Below are 19,523 nucleotides of genomic sequence, written 5' to 3' on the forward strand. Positions count from 1 at the left end.
GCCGAAATACAGATAAAAGGCAGATCAACTTACCCACTGCGTGATTGGCAACCATGCTAATTGTGATTCATAACTGTCACCTGCCATTTGTGGGTATTTGAGAGCAATTCTGATCATTGGTAATTATGGGAGATTGCCCCTGTGCCAAGCAGACATTGCATAAATCCTTCAGCTGAGATGAGACTGACAAGCCGTGAGTAATAGACTGCACCTTGGAAAAGATTTATATTTGAGGCCCAGTTAGCTGGAGTGCTTTATACTTTCCATTTCTCAATAACTTGACTGGTACTGAGGCAGTCAGTTATTTCCCAAATTCTCCATTTTCATGATAGGATAATCAATAAAGAGCAACTGTTAATTTAGAGTCACTCTAATATACTAGGACTGGACAGTTTTACTATGATATTGATCACTTCTGTAATTTACCACTGGGCGTAAATGCCAACATGACCCCGACACTTGGAAGGTCATTAGAAATAGGTTGCTTCTTAGTGATGCAAGTTCACTTATTGGGAAGCATGAAGGCTTTGCTGTTATCAGCAGCTGGACTCCTGGATTCTTCATGATACACGGGGCACAAAGGAGCACAATTTCACCAACCATATGTCACATGGCCCAGCCTAAAATAGAAGGGCTAAGTTTAGAGTTTTTTTCCTTTATAGATGGAGTTCTCAGATTGAAGTCCAGGAATGATTCTGGGCCACTGCCCTCCCATCTGGCAGGGCCTTGGGCAGCCCCAGTTGTTATCCTGCACCTGGTCACTGTTGGAAAGGTTTTCCCATCACAACCAGATGTTATTCAAAGAGTTTTCCATAACAAAGTTTTCTATGTGATACCAGTTTCAAATACAGTCTGCAGAGATATCCTGGATCCTCTTTTCTCTAAAGTCCCATCATTTCCGTAGGATATCTCAGATGAGACATCTTGTGATTTCTAAAATTAAAAATCTGTCCAACAGAATTCACGCACTTGGTAAATTATCAACCTTCTCCTGGTACTGTGTTCCTGGGTTAATGTTCTTGCCGACATGCCTTCTCCCAGAGAAGATTTGAGATTTTGAAGTAATCTCCATGTAATCCTGAAAGAGTGTCTCCTTTAGCTCATTGCATGAACATCTACCACACACCTTCTAAGCAGCTTCCTCGCATAGAATGGCAGGAACCACTGGCCATGCCATTCTTTTAATGGGGTCATTGCACTGCATCTTAGGTGGTACCTCCTGCCCGCTTTGGAATTATCTCAGGAGGTTCCCCCCCGGCCAATCACCTAATCACCTAAAGCCCAGTAAGTCTGTTTTGCCTTTTTCAAACATATCAGATTCTCATTTGGATTTTAGTCCAAAACTTCCAAGCTGTAATATATAGCAGACCCTTTGGCTGCAAATATTCTCCTCCTCAAAATTTCAGAGCCCTTTGATCTTACAAAACACTAACTTTGTTATATGAAACAATAAAATTACGTTTTGAGATTTTATTCATTTATAATATTTTGTTATATTTGATTATACCTAGTTCTTAACATGCCTTTTTTATAATTTCTTACATGAGTTAGTTTTTTAAATGGACCTCACTAGCTCCGAACACTTTTTTTAAACTATGGTATAGTGTTTCATCCATATATACTAGGGATAAATTAATTAGTGGCAGTGATGAACCAACAAAATTTGAGACTCTAGGGTGTTGGTTGTAGCAATTTTTGAGCAATTTTTTCTTTTTACTTCTTAAAGTTATATGTCAGGGGAGTAAATATAAAGATACATGCACACACACAGTCTAGAAGCCAGCTATAACCAGATTAATGACAAATTGATTTTAACAGCCATTGTGTGGGGTTAATTGTAGAAGGGGTTCATGGTCAAGGCCAAAGTCAAAAGAGTAGAAGGAAGAAAAAATACAATCCTGCAAGACTAGGATTAAGTCATTCAGAAAAAGTTAATAGGAGTTAAAAAAGAGTAATCAGCATATGTTTTCATAAGTCCATTTAGTTGTATCTGGATGTCTGTGTAGTTGGAATAGTTGCATGTTTTTATAGGCCATTGGCCATTATCTGTTTTGTGAAACTATATAATAATTAAGAAATACCAGAGTGTATTTTCATTACAAAGTCTGTATGTTCTCTAAAGGGACAACTTACTTAATTTTAAGTATTAGAAATCTCCATGCTTACAAATGCATATAACCAGTTGTCACAGTTGATAAAGATTCATTGAAAAGCTGTTGAACATATTTAATTTTTTTTCCAATAAGACGTGCAAGGATGTACATATTACTCCGTTTAGATTAACGAATGTTTTTTAGATGTAAACTTTTTTAGAAAGTGCAATGTGTATAACCTACATTTGCACTCATGTTTCTTCAGGAAGATAGAATCATATTGAGAAGACAAAGCTTAACGCTAAATTAATATATGCCTTGGGTAGCAAGCATTACTCTTAGTGAAGGTTAATCTTTAGGGGGCAATTATGTTCCCATTTAACAAAAATTCACAATGGTGAATTATATGGTACCCTGGAGATACAGAGATACAGAACAATTAATGAATCCCAAAGGTGTCTTACCTGATTCTAGTGCCGACCTCATAAATGTGAAATCATCGCTGTTATCTCTGTTGAGAGAATTTTCAGTTCATGGAAAAGGCCTGTGCCTCCAAGAATAACATGGTACTGTTCTCAAGTTGTATCACTTTTCCTGAAAGTTCGCTTTTTAATATGATAGGAAAAAGTCATCATTTGTAAAACGCAGCCTATTAGCCCAAATGCAACCCTGTCTCCGGTGTGAGTGCCCCGACAGCAAAATGGCAAATGAGCTATGAGTAACTGCCACACAAGCACCTGCTGTGGACCTTTGGAACCTCGCAAGTCATTCTGGGGGTGTTCTAAGGCCTTGTTGGGGTCTGGGGTCAAAAGGGAGAAAGCTGTGTTCAAAGTTACTTGGGTTCTGGTACAGGATTTCTCCTCCCATCTAACTGTTACATTTGTAACGACTACTTGCAGACCATCATTCATCAAAAAGAGTGGGTTACAGGGATCTAGCTTTTTTTTCCCAATGAAATTAAGAAATTGAAGGAAATTTGTTGAAATCTACTGAAGACTTGGAAATGTGACTGGGTGCAGTCCATAATGGATTTGGCACGTAGACGTTGGGGGACAATCTGAAACTTTTCCTTTGTTGAAAAGTGAAGTTAATCAATTTCATTAAGTTAAAAGATTATTTTATGGGGTATTACATTCTGTCCAAAGACAATTATTTTATATGAACTTGAATTTGGGGAAGGAGAAGGAAAGATTATGCAAAGAGATATGTAACTATTTTCATCGTCAAGTCACCATTTAAAGTATTGAGGTATTTGTCGTAAGTCTTATCACAAAAGAAACGCTGTTTATGGACATTCTGTTAACACAGTCCTGTACAATAGTGTTTTGTATGGCTTCATTCTCGTGAAGCTAAGCCACATGCATTTAATTATCTCCTTAAGTTTAGCTGAAGACCAAATAAATCTAATTGTTACTGGTGGCAGAAAGCATCAGCTCATTTTTGGCCACTTGTTTTAACTCCTTGGACACCCCTGATGAATTCACACACCAAACCCACTGCCACAGCATGCACTGTTTTTTCCTCAGTGGTGGAGACGTTGGGCTCATTCTGCAGTGACTTGGGCTGAGCGCCCTGGAACCAGTGTTGATACCGTTTCTTGCCCATTAATCCTCAGTGACATAATTGTTACTTTTTTAATCATCAGTATGCGAAGCATTATATGACCGGGAAGCCACTGTCTGAAAAGAGATGTGCTATAATGAAGGTCCTCTTTTTTGAGATAATTTTGGCTGCTTATCAGAGCCGCAGCAGCTGTATTTTGGACTTAGAATTCCTAATTAATGCACCGTAGAAAAGCAACAAGTACTGCACCAGAAAATTGTATTTTGTGGAAAGTAGTAAAGCAAAATGAGCTGCAGTTCTACACTACGGATGCTTAAAACAGCGGGGGGAAAATGAACTTGGAACTGTATTTTTTCAGTATTCTGCGTCACTTTTTTTTTTTTTTTTAGTTTGTACTTAGTGTATATTGCCTCAGAATAAAAATATTTTTGGAATCCTTATCAGTCAGAAAAATGTCGTCTTCAATCAAAATTAGATGAAATCTGCAGCCAAAATAACCCCGTTTTACGTGTTTGGGGAATGGCTGTTGAGGCTTTATTTTTACAAGCAAATGGGAAATGCCTGCTCTGATGTATAGTTGATGCAAATTAAATGTATACTACAACTTTACAAATGAAGGAAGAATTATTGGAAACACTCCCTCCCTGATCAGTAAAAACTGATTACCATCAAAGAAGGGCCTGATTACTAACCACCAGCTTAGTGTTTAGCCGGAACATCTGGCCGCCTCAGAGGGGAAAATTTGCTGAGCTTAAAAAATGTTTATTCCAACTTTCAACTCATGCATGTATAGAACACAGATGAGGAGACATCTGATGTGCTTCGGATTTCTGTTGTTAAACAAATGTAACTCATCTTCAAGGGAAAATTTAGTAAACTTCTTTCCTCACTGATTTGGCTTCCTAAGCTCTTGAGTAACAAGGACTACAAAAAAAAAAAAAAAAGCATCAGGAGCGAAGGGTGATTGGATCCCTTACAAGTATCTGAAGGGTATTTTTGATTTTACGTTTCTTCATATCCACTTTGATTGAGGTGGACTTTTAGTGTTTGCTGAGCGGATGCCAGGTTCAAGGCACAGAACTGAGTGCTTGGTGGAGACCGTGAGCTCCGGACCTGTCCGTGCCTTGGCCGTGACACTGTCGCTCTGACTGATGCCCTGTCCACGGCTGGCACTCGTCTTCCCACCCCTGGTGCTTGCTTCACTGTTACTAACCTGCGAAGCAAATGGCTCTGCTTATGTGTCATTTTCTCTGACAGTCCTTCCTTGATCATTTAAGATTAGGTCCTTGGAATCGTAAGTTTATCTGTTCCTTAGCATGTAGCATTGACATCATTTCTTGTTCATTTACCAGTCTTCCCTCCCCAATCCTGTATATATGATTCAGTAACTGTTTTCATTCACCGTTGTATTCTGTGCACCAGAATTAAGCTGACACCTGCCAGCCACTCAGTAAATGTTGGTTGAATGAATGAATCAATGAATGAATAAATGAGACGCCTCTCCTCAGTTTAAAGTGCAGTTTAAATCTAGGGAACAAGGCATGTGTAAAAATGATGAGGCAAAGCAAAGTAAGAGAAGTGCTGAATTGTGATCTAAAAAAAGGGGGGGGTTATGGGCAGCCATGGCCATTAGGACATTCTTCATAGAGGGATTGTATGGGGGGGTACATGCTGGGTGATTTAGGCTAATAGGGCTCTTTATGAGTTGTTTTAACTTAATTTATAAAGAATACATATTCCTGGTAAAATATTCAAACAGACTTTGGTCCTTTTGGGTGGTAGTTCATTGCTTGTTCTCTGTAATGTTTCTTTCATAAAAAGATGCTCTTTTACCAGATTCCAACCAGGCAGTTTCATGGGATCACTTTTTTCCTACTACAGAAGTGGGATTTAAACCCTAATTTCCAAAAACATAGTAGCTAGCTAAAATCAGCATGGCTTTAATGCTCTGGGTCAACTTAAAGTGCATGTGAACAACAGAACACACACAGAAGTTTCTAAATCCTATAAATCTCAGTGGGAATTTTTCATTGGCTCGTTCCGTTAGTCTTTTTCTCAGGGATAAGGCTTTCTAAGTCAATGTTTTCCTAAAGCCGTGCCTTTTTGCCTTCCTCTAAATATGGTAGTCTTTGTTTCTTCCATGGCCATGTGAGAATAGAAAGAAAATTTCTTCTCAGAGAAGACAGAGCAATGGAATATATAGTTCTTGCCAAAGGTTATCACAGTTTTAGAGTATGAAGGAATGTACACATCTATAAACAGAATGTGCTATGTTTTCTGAAGTCGACACCATTTATTTAGTCTTACTAACTAAATAGCTGGTAAAATGGTCCAAGTTGTAGAGAAACAGAAGCTGTGAGTGGCGGCTGCTTGCGGCCAATCAGGAGCCCTTGGAGGCCGCAGGGGAGAAGGGCCCAGTCAGGCAGGCCCCCCTCCCTGCTGCTTCCTGCTTCCGTCCCTCCTGGCACTGCTCTCTTCTCCCACTCACGTTCCCCTTGAAATCTGCTTACCTGCCTTCCTCCACTCTCATCCTTTCCGTGTTTTTTAATTAACATTTTTCTCTTGTGTCACGCACTTGGCTTTTCTCTTCTTTGCTTTTATGCTGTAGTTCTTTCAGGTGTGGTTTGGCACCGCCACCAGATGGGAACTAAGCTGAAGGCAGAAGTCAGCACGCACACCCAGCCTCCAAGTAAATGCAAGCCTGGCAAGACTGGTTCACAGGTCACCTGTCTCCGCTAAGCTGAAGTCAGTGTCTTCCAGCATTAGCAGGCATCAGTGTGACGTGGACACCTGCTACAACACAACGTGCTTATTAACCTCTTCCCTGGACATTAAAGTGGGGCTTAGATTTCTATAGTTTTTTAACGAGAAGCTGAGAACTACTTAGTTTCGGGGGAGGGGATGACCAAACATTCTGAGGGCTATCCCAGGCTGCATGCTGAAACCAAGACATTCCCAAACAAATTGGGACAATTAGTCGTCCTATTAAGTGGCAAAGATCAGAACCAAAATGAAGTCCATCTGTCTACTCTCTTTCAACCCTAAGTATTCTTAAAAATAAACAAACAAACAAACAAACTAGACCTTTATGGATATAAAATAGACATATTTCTTATTTTGTATTACCTAGGCGTGACTCAGTTATTCCATGGGTAAATCCGTGTAATACTAGCAACAGTCTCATAACATTGACTTTAGAATTACATGGGATGACATGTGTAAAGCACTAAATACAGTGCCTAACACAAAGTGCTCAGTAACTGAGATTAATTCACTTTCTGTACACCCAGAGGGATTTCCTTTTTGGCTTCTCTAAATAACTAATCTTTGATGAAGGAAGTTTTTCACTGGCCTTCTGAGCTGGCAACGGGTCAGATAAGATGCCACCACCTCTTTGCACTGGGACTTTTAATGCCACCTTGTCCGAAGCTGGGCCGCGCTCGCTAGCGGGCCAAGGGACCTGGTTCTCTCTCCGCTCAGACGGGCTATTCCTGGAGAGACGTGCGAGCTCTGCAGTTTCCTGGTGGCTCAGAGGTTGTTATCCAGCAAGACACACGTGGAGTCCAATCCTATGGCACTGACTTTTGAGAAAAGAGCGAGCATTGCTGAGAAGCCCACCAGCAAGGAGATAGGAGGCGAGGCTCGAATCTGTCCCCCCAGTCCAGGGTTTTGGGGCAGAATTTAAGAAGTCAGGGGAATTTCAAACCTGGAATCTGATTAGCGAGGCTTGAATCAGTCCGTAGAAGCTGCTTGTGCCGTGGGAAGCTAGGTTCTCCTTACGGGAGGACTTATCGCTTTGTCAAGGGCTTCGGGGACAGCATTTCTACTCTTTGAGTGCCGCAGTCTGAAGCGTCTTGGTCCCCACGGGTCCCCGTCACGCACAGGCGCAGTGCTGTCTTTGTGAAATAACTGCAGGTTTGACCAATCAACGACCTGCTTCCCTGGTCAAGCCGATGCTGTGTCAGTTCCCCCCGTCTTCCCACAACTTGGCTGTAAGGAGTCCCTCAAGAAATTCTCCCAAAGGTAAGAGAGGATGGCTGGACCGAAGGGAGGCCGGGAGGAGCAAGCTGGTGGCGGTGCTGGAGGCTCTGTGGAGGCCTGGGGCTGGCTGTGCGCCGCCCATGTGCTGCCCGGACTCCGAATCGGCTCGTCTGGGCTCTCTGCTGGGCAGGGGAAGATGTTTGGCCACCTCCCAGGACGGTCAGTCCCCCACAGGCTCAGAAAGGAAGTGAGGACGTGGGTATTTCAAGCTGAGCACCCCTGAATTCCTCTCTCGGAGTCTGCTCCGAGTCTGAGACAGTCTGCTCTGCATCTGCGACAGCCTCTTCACGTGGCCTTCTTTGGGGTGGTAACAGTTACCTTGTCCACCCTCTTCCCCATCGAGTATGCTTTTCAACATGGAGAGTGAGAGCCAGCCTGGACCCCCCTAGGCCCCCCTGCAACAGGCAGGCCTGCCCCCCGCACACGGGGAAGACCGTTAGGAACCTCTGACCAAACTGGCTACAGGCTTGGAACTGCTGCGACAGGCCCCTTGGCGGCGGGGTCACGTGTGTGACTTTCAGGCTACAGTGCTTGACAGTCACCTCTAATGGAAGGCTTTTTGTGTTCCCTAAGTGAACCCTCACCTCCCAGGCGCTCAGCTCTGGGACCGTCCATTCTCCTCAGTGGCTTCTCCAGGGAGTTCTCTCAGCCAGGTGGATACTCATTACTGCATTTGCTTGCTTCCTTCCAGAAACCCAGCTGGAAATGGTTCCTGAGTCCTAAGGTTCTTGCTTTCTCTCTCACGCCTCTTGAGGCGGTTTGATTTCCCTCTGCTGTTTCAGGCGAGTGAGGGAAGGCCATATTCTGGAGACATGCGGTCTATGGACTGTTCTCAGGTCTTGGGTTTGAAACCTGGGGTATTGATTAAGCTTTGATTTGGGGGCTGCTTGCTTAGGCTCATGTGCGCTCTCTCTCTAAACGTCCCTTCTCAGAGGGCTGGCTAACCCCCAAGAGCCAGCTGTAAGGTGGAGAGAAGTTGAGGGGATAAGCCGCTAGTGTGCCCAGGTGCTTCCTATGAAGAAACAGCGCGTGCTCCGAGCCACGGGCCTTCCAATCCTGGTGTTTCCCTTTATTGTCCGTGATCGCGAGGGTTTTCCAGGTGCGGCCAACATTGCTGCATCCCCCCAACCCCGACCTCACGTTTCTGATAAGGCTGCTGGTTGACAGCAGGTGCAATCCATGGAGTCTAGAAAGAGGCGGCAGGCGTTCACTAACAGCAGTTGTTCCAGGCTCTTCCATGGTTTTGTTGGCCAAGAAGTAACCTGTGTTGAGCCCTGCTATGGAGGAAACCTGGTCGGCCAGCTGAAAAGTTGTGACTTCACTAAGGGCTTGTTTTTCTTCAAGGGATGGACGGCCAGATGGAAAACTCTCGGCTGTTCTACCCTTAGCTCTGCCTTGCACTGTGGTTACCAGCTTTCCTCAGATCGTGAGTAGTGAAGGACAAGTAGTAGGTTCATAACGTATGACCTAGGCTGATGTTTCTAAGTTATTTTGCAGAATGAGGATTTGCAGAAGAGATGTCCAAGTATGGTGCAGAGGGAAGACCCTCAGAAAAAGCCTGTCTTGTCTGAGTCAGAGCCTAATGATGGTCTGGAGTCACTACATTTTGCTCCTCCTTTGACCTCTCCTGAGGTTCCCCCACCTTGTGAAGGGGGAGTCCGTGCTGAACAATGTCCAGCCCCCCACCCCATCCTCCTGCACTACAGGTCTGGCCCTCGCTCGTAACAGAGGCTTCTCCACACTCTTCAAAGTGGCAGAGGAATTCTACTCACTGTCTTTCTGGAATCTTCTGTGGATTTGGGTACTTTCTTTCTCCATGAGTATCTGTTCTGAGACCCAGCAATGACTATTTGAAATTTGCCTGTGGGAGTCAGCTTTCCAACTTCTCTGTCTAGTTTTTCTCAGCGCTTCAGTTAAAGGTTATTATTAGACAAAGCCCTACTTCTTCTCTAAAATAAATCCTTTCCACCCACATACGTTCTTGGTCAAATAAGGTTACAGACTTTGGCACTGACTTCAGCCGCTCTCATCAGCAGAATCGTTCACCATGTGCTGACCAATTAAAACACAAAACAAAACACGACCCTGCAGATAGGAAAGACTGTCCCTTCTCACCTCATTTCCGTGTCCCTTGTCATCTTATCCTCACAGTCTCAGAAGCCCATTTTGGTCTCAAACACCAAGGCCTTTGCTCATCCGGTCTGTCTGGTACTAAGCGTATTAAACATGTATACTGAAGGATTGTTGGCATTCCCCCCACCCAGAAACAGCAAACATGGAATCCGTGAAAGCAGGTTGTTTTGGTCACTTTGATAGGAACTGAGCTGCACACAAGGTCATGAAGTAAGTCAGTGAACTAGCTGGAAACACGACCCAAGATGACCGACTCCCAAGCTCTCTGACTGTCACTAGATCACACATCCTTCCTCTGTGAGAGGCTTCCCATGACAGGAAGAGCCAGAGAGCGAGCCTCTAAATTATACACGGCTGTTTGTCTCATTTTCCCCCCGTGGCTAACTGAAGATGCAGGGCCGTGTTGCTTTTTTGGCTTCTTCCCTCCCATCATCTCATTTGTCTCACAAGTGACGAGGAGTCCACGCCGCGATTTTGTTTTATTAGGAGCCGAACGGAACTTGCTGGGCTCTGAGGACTCTCCGGATTACAGGTTCTGTGTCTTGGTTCCCACTGAGGTTTACAGGTCGTTGTTTGTTTGTTTTCCCTCTTAGCCTAAAATAAAGAAACATAACTTTTAAAAGTCAACACAGGAGATGTGTAGCAGGGAGGACAGGAATGTGGATGACGGAGGAAAAACCATCAAAATATTCAACTACCAAATAAGGAAGACGTAAAAGTTCCCTACCCTTATGAATTTTCAGCGTGGGAGGAATCACACTTGGCTTAGGTTTGACAATAAAAGTTCAGAGTATATTGTACCCAGCTTTAGTCTGATAAAGATTAGGACTCTCGAGGAATGGTCCACCCAAGTTGCCAAAACCACAGTTCTGCTTGGTCTCTCACAAATTATATTTTTGGAGAAAGAATTCATACCACATCTCACAGTATGCTTTTATGCATAGAATCCTCATTGCATTTCCTTTGACGCGGTATTTGTTCAGTGGCCTTTGAGAACTAAGCACCACAACTCTTGATAAAATATCACTGGTGATAAAACAGTAATGCCATCAACTAAGGCTAGATAACTGTAGGGTGAGTCCTCACTTCTGTCTGCCTTTTGTTCTTATTTGCAAAGGTATCAGCATCTCTTTGCCCACACTCCTGCGTTCGTGGACACCTTACTTTCTATCCCACTTCTTCTCAGAGTCATTTCTGAGAGCACCAGCGTATTTGGGGAAGATATCACAAAGCATCTTATATTTTCAACTTGATTAGGAGATAAATTATGCTAATGTAATACACTTTCTCCCACCTCTCCTTAGCATGTTATTTTTGCCCAAATCCCAGACACTAATGACACACTTGATGCTATAATTAGTAAAAGTCATGTATAATGCCTGCCTGATGGAGTAACTTTTTCAGGAACTCTCTTTAATAATGTTACACTCTGAGTAACATCCTAGTGCATAAATTAAATAAGTTAATAACGAGGTATCCTCGTTATAATCATAGTAAGAGTTGACTCATCACTAAGTGTTTCTTTAGAAGCCCCAGTGAATCATGCCCTGTTCTGGGCCCTGGAAAACTCATGGTGAAAAAAGACATAGTCCCTCCTTTAAGGAGCTTCCCCTTGGGTGGGGGAGACCATCAGACAATGTCATTTCAGTTACAGTCAGGTAATGCAGTGGACAGGGGATGGCAGGGAGGCTGGGGAGACGAGGGACAGCTGCTTTCACCAGAAAGATCAGGATCAGCCAAGACCCATGGGAGGAGGTGTCATCTGATTTGGGACAGTAACAGCTGAGAAAGGGACACTCATGTCAAACCCAAGGGAGGAAACTTCCAAGAGAAGAAGGAGCAATGGCAAAGGCCCAGAGATGGGGAAGGACTTGGTGTGTCACAAAATTGCAACAATACCAACAGTTAACGTGCTTATTGCCCGTATGTGTCGGGCTGTGTGCCTAGCACTCGCTAAGTAGTCAATGCTCATTGTCTTGTTTATTTTTCAAAACCACTTGTAAGACTTCATAGTTGAGGAGACTGAGGCCTACGTAGGTGAGGTGACATGCTGAAAGTCACATGGGGCTTAGGTTTCAGATTTGAGACTTGAACCCAGGTCCAGAGCTTTGATTCTAAAGCATGCTCCTCAGGCTAAGTCTAGAGTTCTGTAGAACCAGGTGGTGGCTGCGGCCTTCAGGGTTACTCTGCTTCTGAAATGCTGAGTGAGGCTACGAAGAAGATGCCAGGAGTGATCAGGGAGAAATGAAAAGCACACGTATTTGGCCAAGCAAGTATTACTTTGCAGTCTATTAGCTATGGTTAAATATTTAGCACCTTGAAAGCTCTGGGTTGATGACATTTTCGAATTGCCAATTTCTGTTTACTTTGGGGCGGACTGCAACGTTACTATATTCAAGAACAGTCAACCCAGCCTTATTCTGCTTAAACTGAGTGGTTCGCTGTTAACACTCAAGGCAGAAGTTGGTGAACACTGTCTAAACAATCCAGTTTCAACAGAATTTTAAAGTTACTCAGAGATATATTGCTGTCAGAAAAATAAGTCTCTGAAAAGTCACAAAATTCGGCTATGTGACTCATTATTTGCTGACTGTTTTTGTAGGAAAATAATTGGCTTTTAAAATGTAGTGCTGCAGCCAGAAACAATAAACCCCCTTTGGAAAACACACAATCCACTTTCATTTGCCTTTAAAATGCCTTTTTTTTTTTTTTTTGCCTTTTTACTGAGCACTGTTCTGGAGAAAGACCCAAACATCTTTTCACAGAGAACTATTTAAAAAGAACACAATCTAAGTAATCTCTCAAAACTATACTTTACAGAATTAGAGGGTTGAATTTTATTTTATTAGTAATATTAAGAATAGCTTATGGGTATTGGACCCTCCTTATGTGCAGGCGTGGTTCAAAGCCCTTTCATGACAACACTGAAATAGACCTCAATAATGTCTCTATCTTACAGATGAAATAACCGAGACCAAGTCAGGTTAACCAGTTCTCACCACTTCATTAAATTATCTTCAGAAGAAAGTGCAAAGCATCCCCCTTTGAGCCCCAGTGTCATACTGGGATAGCGAACTCATACTATGTGAATCTATTAACCCTTTTCTCTAGTTGACCTTTCAAGGTGTGTTCAGTTTATTCAGTGCACATTCTCAGTTAAGGCCAGCACACATGTATGCTTCTGCCCTTGGCTCCACTAAGAGGAAGTTTGGAAACCTCCATACGATGGGCAGTTACTAAGTCAGTTGTTATGCTTGTCCGCTGTACATGACATAAAAACATTTCACTCAGGCTAGCTTAGTTCCCTGTTAAACCATTAAATCCATCCCCTTCCCTGATGACTGGCTGGCAGGCTTTATAGAAATGCCAGATGCTACGGAGGTGAGTAAAGATTTGGACCATTCTTTAACCAATGACCAGCCACACAATATGTTAATATAACAATGAAGCACGTTTGCCCATGTTGCTAATCCTTGCTTCCTTTGCCATAGAGAATACCTGTTGTAATAGGACTTCAACCCAGTGGTCTTCCAAACAAGGCACACTTCTCATTTCCTATCCTTTTGACCCCAACCCAATTAGTAACTTCTGAGTTTATTAACTTCCTAATTGGCACCTTTCTGTCATCATTGCACGGACTTAGGTAAAAGGATCTCACACACGGGGTGAAACTTAGGTGCTCAAGTCAATTTCTTCTCCCGAAACCCCTTTCCCGCTTTCTTATTTTCTGTACTTCCCCGGGTTTTTATTTCTTGCATTCTGACACTTGGCTTGTGTTTCCTAACTCTCATGTTACCTAAGATTGGTGCTTTCTACCAGAATTAGATAAGCCAGGCTAAGCCTTCCCATTTACCCAGATCACTCCCCCAGCACATCATGTTCCAGCCTTTTCCTTGGGCATTCCTGTGTGTTCTGAAGTGATCTCTTTGTTGCCAAAGAAGTTTTTATTGTTTACTTAATAAAATTATTTCATTAAGTGAATGGCTTTAGGGAGTCATTTGGTTTTATTTCATTACTAGGTTGGGGGAAAAGAAACACAGCTTTTGTTAGAGGTGTATGTCAAAAAATAGAATCTATACCTATACAGACATTATTTTTATAATTTATTTCCCTGTACAGTAATAAAATTATTTTAAAGGTTTGCTTTAATACATTTGATTGCTGCCTTGAGAGTTCCAAAGCTAATATGTGCAATGATACCGCTAATGCCCATTGCATTCTCTTTCAGTAAATCACAGTCATTCATATATCTTTATCTATAGATCTATATATTATTTATCTATATCTACATCTATATTCATATGTAGATTTATATCTACATCTTAGGCCAGCTAAGAGTCCTCTTTCATTAAGTACAAGTTGCCGTGTTAAATAAAACTACTTCATGCTAAAATATATTAAGGGAAAAGCAAGTTATCAAGTCTACCAGACTTTCATTTATAACACCAGAGGAACACTCAGTGTAAGTGAGATCTTGAAAGGGGAGTCAAAGGTGAGCTTTTTCGATGCTGGTAATTAATTCTTGCTTTGCATAGGCTAATTGAGGGCAATCATCAAATACTGGATGTCATTTCATTTCCTAGCTGTCAATGGGACCACAACCTGCTTTCCCTGCTAAATCTGTTAACCTCTGTGCTTTTTCTTTGCTGGTAGAGGCATCGTAAAGATAGAGGGGCACCAAGAGCTTTGGTCTTTTTTTGTGAATGTCAATATTTTCCTTCAGTAGAATGTTGCTCCTTTGACAGAAGTTTCTTTCCCTACCATCTCAGTTAAGTTATACACACATACAAACAGCAGCAAAAAAAAAAAAAAATGGAGGACAAAAATAAAGAGGGTGAACTAGAGGATATTTCTTGTATAGTCTGTGTCATGTTGCAGACTAACCAGGGCTCCAGTACATGCAAATATATTCAATAATTCTCTCAGCAAATGGTGACTGTATATGTGCTAACTTATAGGCATTGTGCTAAGTTTTGGAGAGGTGAGAAAGGAGACATTAAGTCTTCCTGAAAGCAGTTTCAGAGACCACGTTGAGGCTGGAATGACATCAGTGCATCTGTTTGGATATGGCCTTGGGCATCACTAGTAATTTTCTTGGGTACCCACCTCCGCAGTTCTTGAACCTGTCTCCTTTCCAAGACTCTCTCCTAGGACAAGTCACTTATATCTCTTTCCTCAGTCCCTTTTGCTAACTCTCCCCTCATCCTCAGCTCTCACCCTGCCCAGAAAAATCCCATTCCAAGCAAATGGCTTATTTGGCAATAATTGAGTCCTCAGAGCCAAGTCTTCCCATGGGAAGATGTGTGTTGATTGTTGACGTCTGCTTTGAGTTTCTGGGTTGGCTGGATATGTTTGCCTTGTTGGCCAGTGAGATTATGGCCATGTCCACTCCCATCAAATAACTCAGAGAACTACAGCAAATCCAAGTTGAACAAATCACTTTTCTTCTAAGAGATAATTGAAATAAACACTTTTTTTCTTAAGTACTTGCCAATTTTGATCTCACTGATGTCACTGTATGTTTAGACAGCATTTTATAGTTTCGTGGGGTTTTTTAAGACAAATTTTATATCTGCCTGCCAAGTACAATTTTCTATCTTGTATTATTTTCCAACCCAGTTTATTATTTACATCATTTTCCATGCATAGTTTCGTGTGTCCTTTGAAAGGAAGGACAAAGAGTACTTCTCTGTAACCTGCTCAGAGCTTATCGCTGGGGACAACAGTGGAGGAACTAAATACACGGAGCTGCATTTATCGGGCTTTAATCTATGTTAACTACATTTTTTTTGTATAAGCAAAATAAATGATATCCAAAATAACCTTTTAACACAGTTAATGGCATTCTAAATCAGGTTTGTTTCTTTAATTCTTTTTGGTGTCTGTGGTTAAAAATTACTGACCACATGTTTATCATTCATTTTAAGTTAGAGACAATTTGGAAAACCAACAGAAAGCCTCGAAGTATTCATGTACCAGTAGAGGATAGCACTTGCCTGAAGTTGCGTTAATACTGCGTCAGTATAGTAGATAAAGGGGCCCTACGTTTCATTTTGTCCATCACAATATGATGAGATCCAGATTCTGTGAATCAATTTCAGAGAGATGGTTTTATTATCCTCAGAACACCCAACTTACTTATGGTGGTATAATCTGTGAGGTTTCTGGCCCAGTATCCACTGTCTCTCTCTTTTTTTTCTGAGGGGGGGTGGGGGTTGGAGGGGGGTTGGTGGGAGAGAGCAATTCTTTGTCCTTTTGCAGACAGGAATGATGTGGTCCTTGCAGCTGTGAACACAAAACTTGGAGATCGCCTGCTTCCCGATGTCCCCGGAGGCACCACGCACTTACCTTAGAGCTTAACGTTGGGGAAATGACCACCTGTGTGATCTGATGGAAAGGGAGACGCTTCTGATTTATAGAGAAAGGCCATTCTGGACTTTTCTTTAGATTTCCCAAATGTGTGCACATGATCCCCAGGAACAGAAAGACGACGCTGCCGTTCTCCACTGGTGGAGTTTGTCTTAAAGGGTTGAGAACATTTATTTTAACTTATAAATCTGAGAAATACAGGTTACCTTACAAATAGGGAAGCAGCCAATACACATATAGAAGTTACCGAGATCAGGAAATATAGGTAAGAATTCAGCAAAAGAGTCCAATGTTAATTGGGCATAAAAATCACTAAGAAGTAACAAAGAAGAAAACCAAGATCAAAAAACAAAACAAAACATACTGACTTTTTTTTTCTCACAATAGGAAGAAATCATCTATATCATCAACTTAGAATTAAATAGGGGTGTGTGTGTTATATGTGTATGTGGCTGTCAAATTCATTAAATGAAAACTTAAATTAAAAAACCAAACTTTTTCCTGAAAGGTACATCACCCTAGGCCACACGTATTGTCAGCTGGATCCCCCTGTATCAGATTCCGTTAGCTACTGGAAGCAGCTCAGCCATCATTATGGATTTATTTTTTCCAATCTCTTCATCTTCAGATGACCCCTGGCTTAAGTGAATTGTTAAAAACCGCATATAAGACAACCCCTGAAGCTTTCTCTAAACTGGTACACAGCATTCTTCATTATTAAACCGCCAGCCCTATAGCTATATGAAATTTCATTAAATTGACCTTGATGGCTTAACATTAAAAGAAAAAAAACAATAAATGTTTAAGATGCAATTTCTACACTTATCTAAGACCACTCCTATTAAAGATTTGACATTGTTGATATTTGAAACAAGTCTTAAAGCAGTTGAATAACCTACATTTTATTTGTATCTTTGAACCTTTATTTTGGGCATCACCTTTGTGTTTCTTGGTTCTACTGATTCTTATTTTCATAGTAAAAATTTATTAACACAAAATAACTGAATTTTATTTGATGTAACAGAATTTTTTATTTCTGTTTGATTGTGACCTTATTGACTTAAAGTTTTTATTTTGATGGCCTCTGTGTATGAAGTACTGTTACGGGCACAGCATAAAAATGTGCCCATAAAACAAACAAACCTGTTTTCAAAGGTCTTACGGGCTGAAAGAAATATACAGTGATATTTTCTTCAATTGTTTCTCCTTTGCTAACAGAAGGCATTCACTTGCCTTGTTTTGATCCTGTGAAGGCTGTAGGAATCACTTCTATTTTGTAGATGACAAGCAGGGACATGGCTTTTCGTGCTTTTTTTTTTTTTTTGAACATTGTTCAAAAACAATTTATCAGCTTACCCAAGATAAGAGATGGTTAAAGGAAGAGCCAAGATTTAGACCCTGTGCACATCAAAGGTTCTTTACATGACATTCCTATCTATGGAATTCTGGTCTTAAAATGTATGCTCTAGAAGCATTTGAAATTGAGAAGACTAGGAAAGAGTCAAAGGCCGTTGATACAATTAGGCTCAGCCTTCGGGGTGGTTCCACAGATTAAGATGATGCAACTGTCTAAGAATATCTGAGGCTGCCTGTTTGAGCCATAGCATTAGAGACAGGACAGCGGAGCCAGGGCTAATACATCACCAGGATCTTGTATATGTCCCTCTCTAAGTATGTACACAAATAAAATACTATTTTCTTTTAGAGTCAGCACCTTTTGAAAAATACGTACTTTTAAGTAACAGAAAAGATTTAGAGAGTGATATAATAAATGCCGTGGGCCCACCAGTCATCACGGACCTTCTCCCAAGTCACGTGCAGTACGCCGGCGTACGCTGGCAGTTCCCTGGTCTCCCACCCACCACACTCCCATGTTCCCTTAAGGATGCTTCTTTCCTGGCCTGTCACACATAGTCATGCTTCTGTGCTTTTAGTGATCCTGTTCCCTCTTCCTGGCATCATCTTGCCGCTTATTGCCAGTTATGGGAAAGCCATTCGTTCTTCAAGACCTTTCGCAAGTGCCCGGCTAGAATTTCGTTTCTCTCTTTGTCCCTATAGGATTGGGTTCATACGAAAAACTGCAAAGTAGAAATTATAACTTCACACAATAATTAGCTGTAAGTGTTCCAGGGTCTTTGGCCACATTGTATAGTCCTCACTGCGGTGTCCCTGTGCCTAAGTAACGCCGTGTGTATAATGTGGTACCTGAAAATGAACCTTCATTTAACAAAATCAAGCAGAGATCATCAGAGGGAGGGTGGGGATGGAGTTTTTATGGGGAGACAGAATAATAAGCTTTATTCATAATCTATGCTTCTCCTGGATTTGAGAACTATTGGAAGTAGATGTTTCCTATGGGTCCAGCTCACAGAACAAGGAGACCTGAATATTTACCTCTACTTTATTGGACCAGAGCTACCCTGTGCAGATTTTACTGGCTGTCATTCACGTTCTCCCATCTAACCTATTCTGCACATCTGGGGCCACTGAGCAGAGAGGTAGGGAAAGTGCCATTTATGTAACACACCCCAGCTGAGTAGGCATTTTTCAGCTTCTTTCCTCAAAACATGGGGTAACCCAGCTGCAGTTTTGCTCACACTAACTTCTGACTAAAACATATACCTTTCAGCTTCTCTCAGAGCAGAAGTAAATTTCTAAGACTAAGGTTTATTTTTAGTTCATTTCATCTGTTTCAAGACACCATTGCTAAACTCTCTTTTTCTATTCCCACTCTGTTTGTGTTGTTTTTTTTTCCCCCTGTGGCCCTAACAGAAGTGGGCTGTCATTTGTGGGTATGCTTAAAGAAAAAATTCTCAAGGTTGCTTTACATTCATGCTGGTATGTCTTTGTAAACTGGAATTATAGTCAAGTCAATATTTTTCCACTGAAATGAGTGGACGATTGTTCTATGACTCCTCAGCCCATATACAAATCACCATAATAGAGACACAGATTGTATCTAAATGATTTCAGGGCAGGGGGACAGCCACTGAAGGTGGTAAGACAGTGTTTCATGGAGGATACGAATTTAAAGGGAACTCTGTATAATAAATATGTTCAACTTAAGTGGAAATGGCAAGGCACCTGGAAAAACTTGAACAGAGATATAACAGGGAATATGTGTTTAAGAATAGGAAGTAATCGAATTCTCGTGAGGAGAGGATTTTGTAGGCATTGACAAGGTGCCTTAACTAACAAGACCTCATTAATATCAAGTAGGAAATGGGTACATTTCACGAGAAAGCCAGTAATTAGAATGTTAAAATTATGATTCTAGGAGAAAAATTTGGCAGCATAGAAACAAGGAAATCATCTCAAAGGGTT

General features: G+C 41.6%; 1 protein-coding gene and 1 long non-coding RNA gene across 14 annotated transcripts in view; one reads left to right on the plus strand and one right to left on the minus strand.

The window, feature by feature from the left end:
- The window catches only part of GPC6 (glypican 6), a 1,040,045-nt gene that overhangs the window by 480,382 nt on the left and 540,140 nt on the right, over positions 1-19,523 (plus strand). Inside the window, exon 1 of one of the 13 annotated variants that reach the window (XM_072976452.1) lies at positions 7,587-7,679. The exons of the other annotated variants lie outside the window; for them this stretch is intronic. Coding sequence (XP_072832553.1) covers positions 7,610-7,679 — 70 coding nt within the window. The 5' untranslated portion in view covers positions 7,587-7,609. Of the gene's footprint in view, positions 1-7,586; positions 7,680-19,523 lie in introns of those variants that run through there. 13 annotated transcript variants of the gene reach the window in all.
- On the minus strand, positions 6,742-7,971 carry LOC140701164 (uncharacterized). Its single transcript, XR_012080077.1, has 2 exons — positions 7,363-7,971; positions 6,742-7,237 (listed from the first exon to the last, which is right to left on the minus strand). It is a non-coding gene; the product is annotated as an uncharacterized lncRNA (long non-coding RNA).

Source organism: Vicugna pacos, chromosome 14 (genome assembly GCF_048564905.1).
Source record: "Vicugna pacos chromosome 14, VicPac4, whole genome shotgun sequence".
In the NCBI taxonomy this organism is placed as follows: domain Eukaryota; kingdom Metazoa; phylum Chordata; class Mammalia; order Artiodactyla; family Camelidae; genus Vicugna; species Vicugna pacos.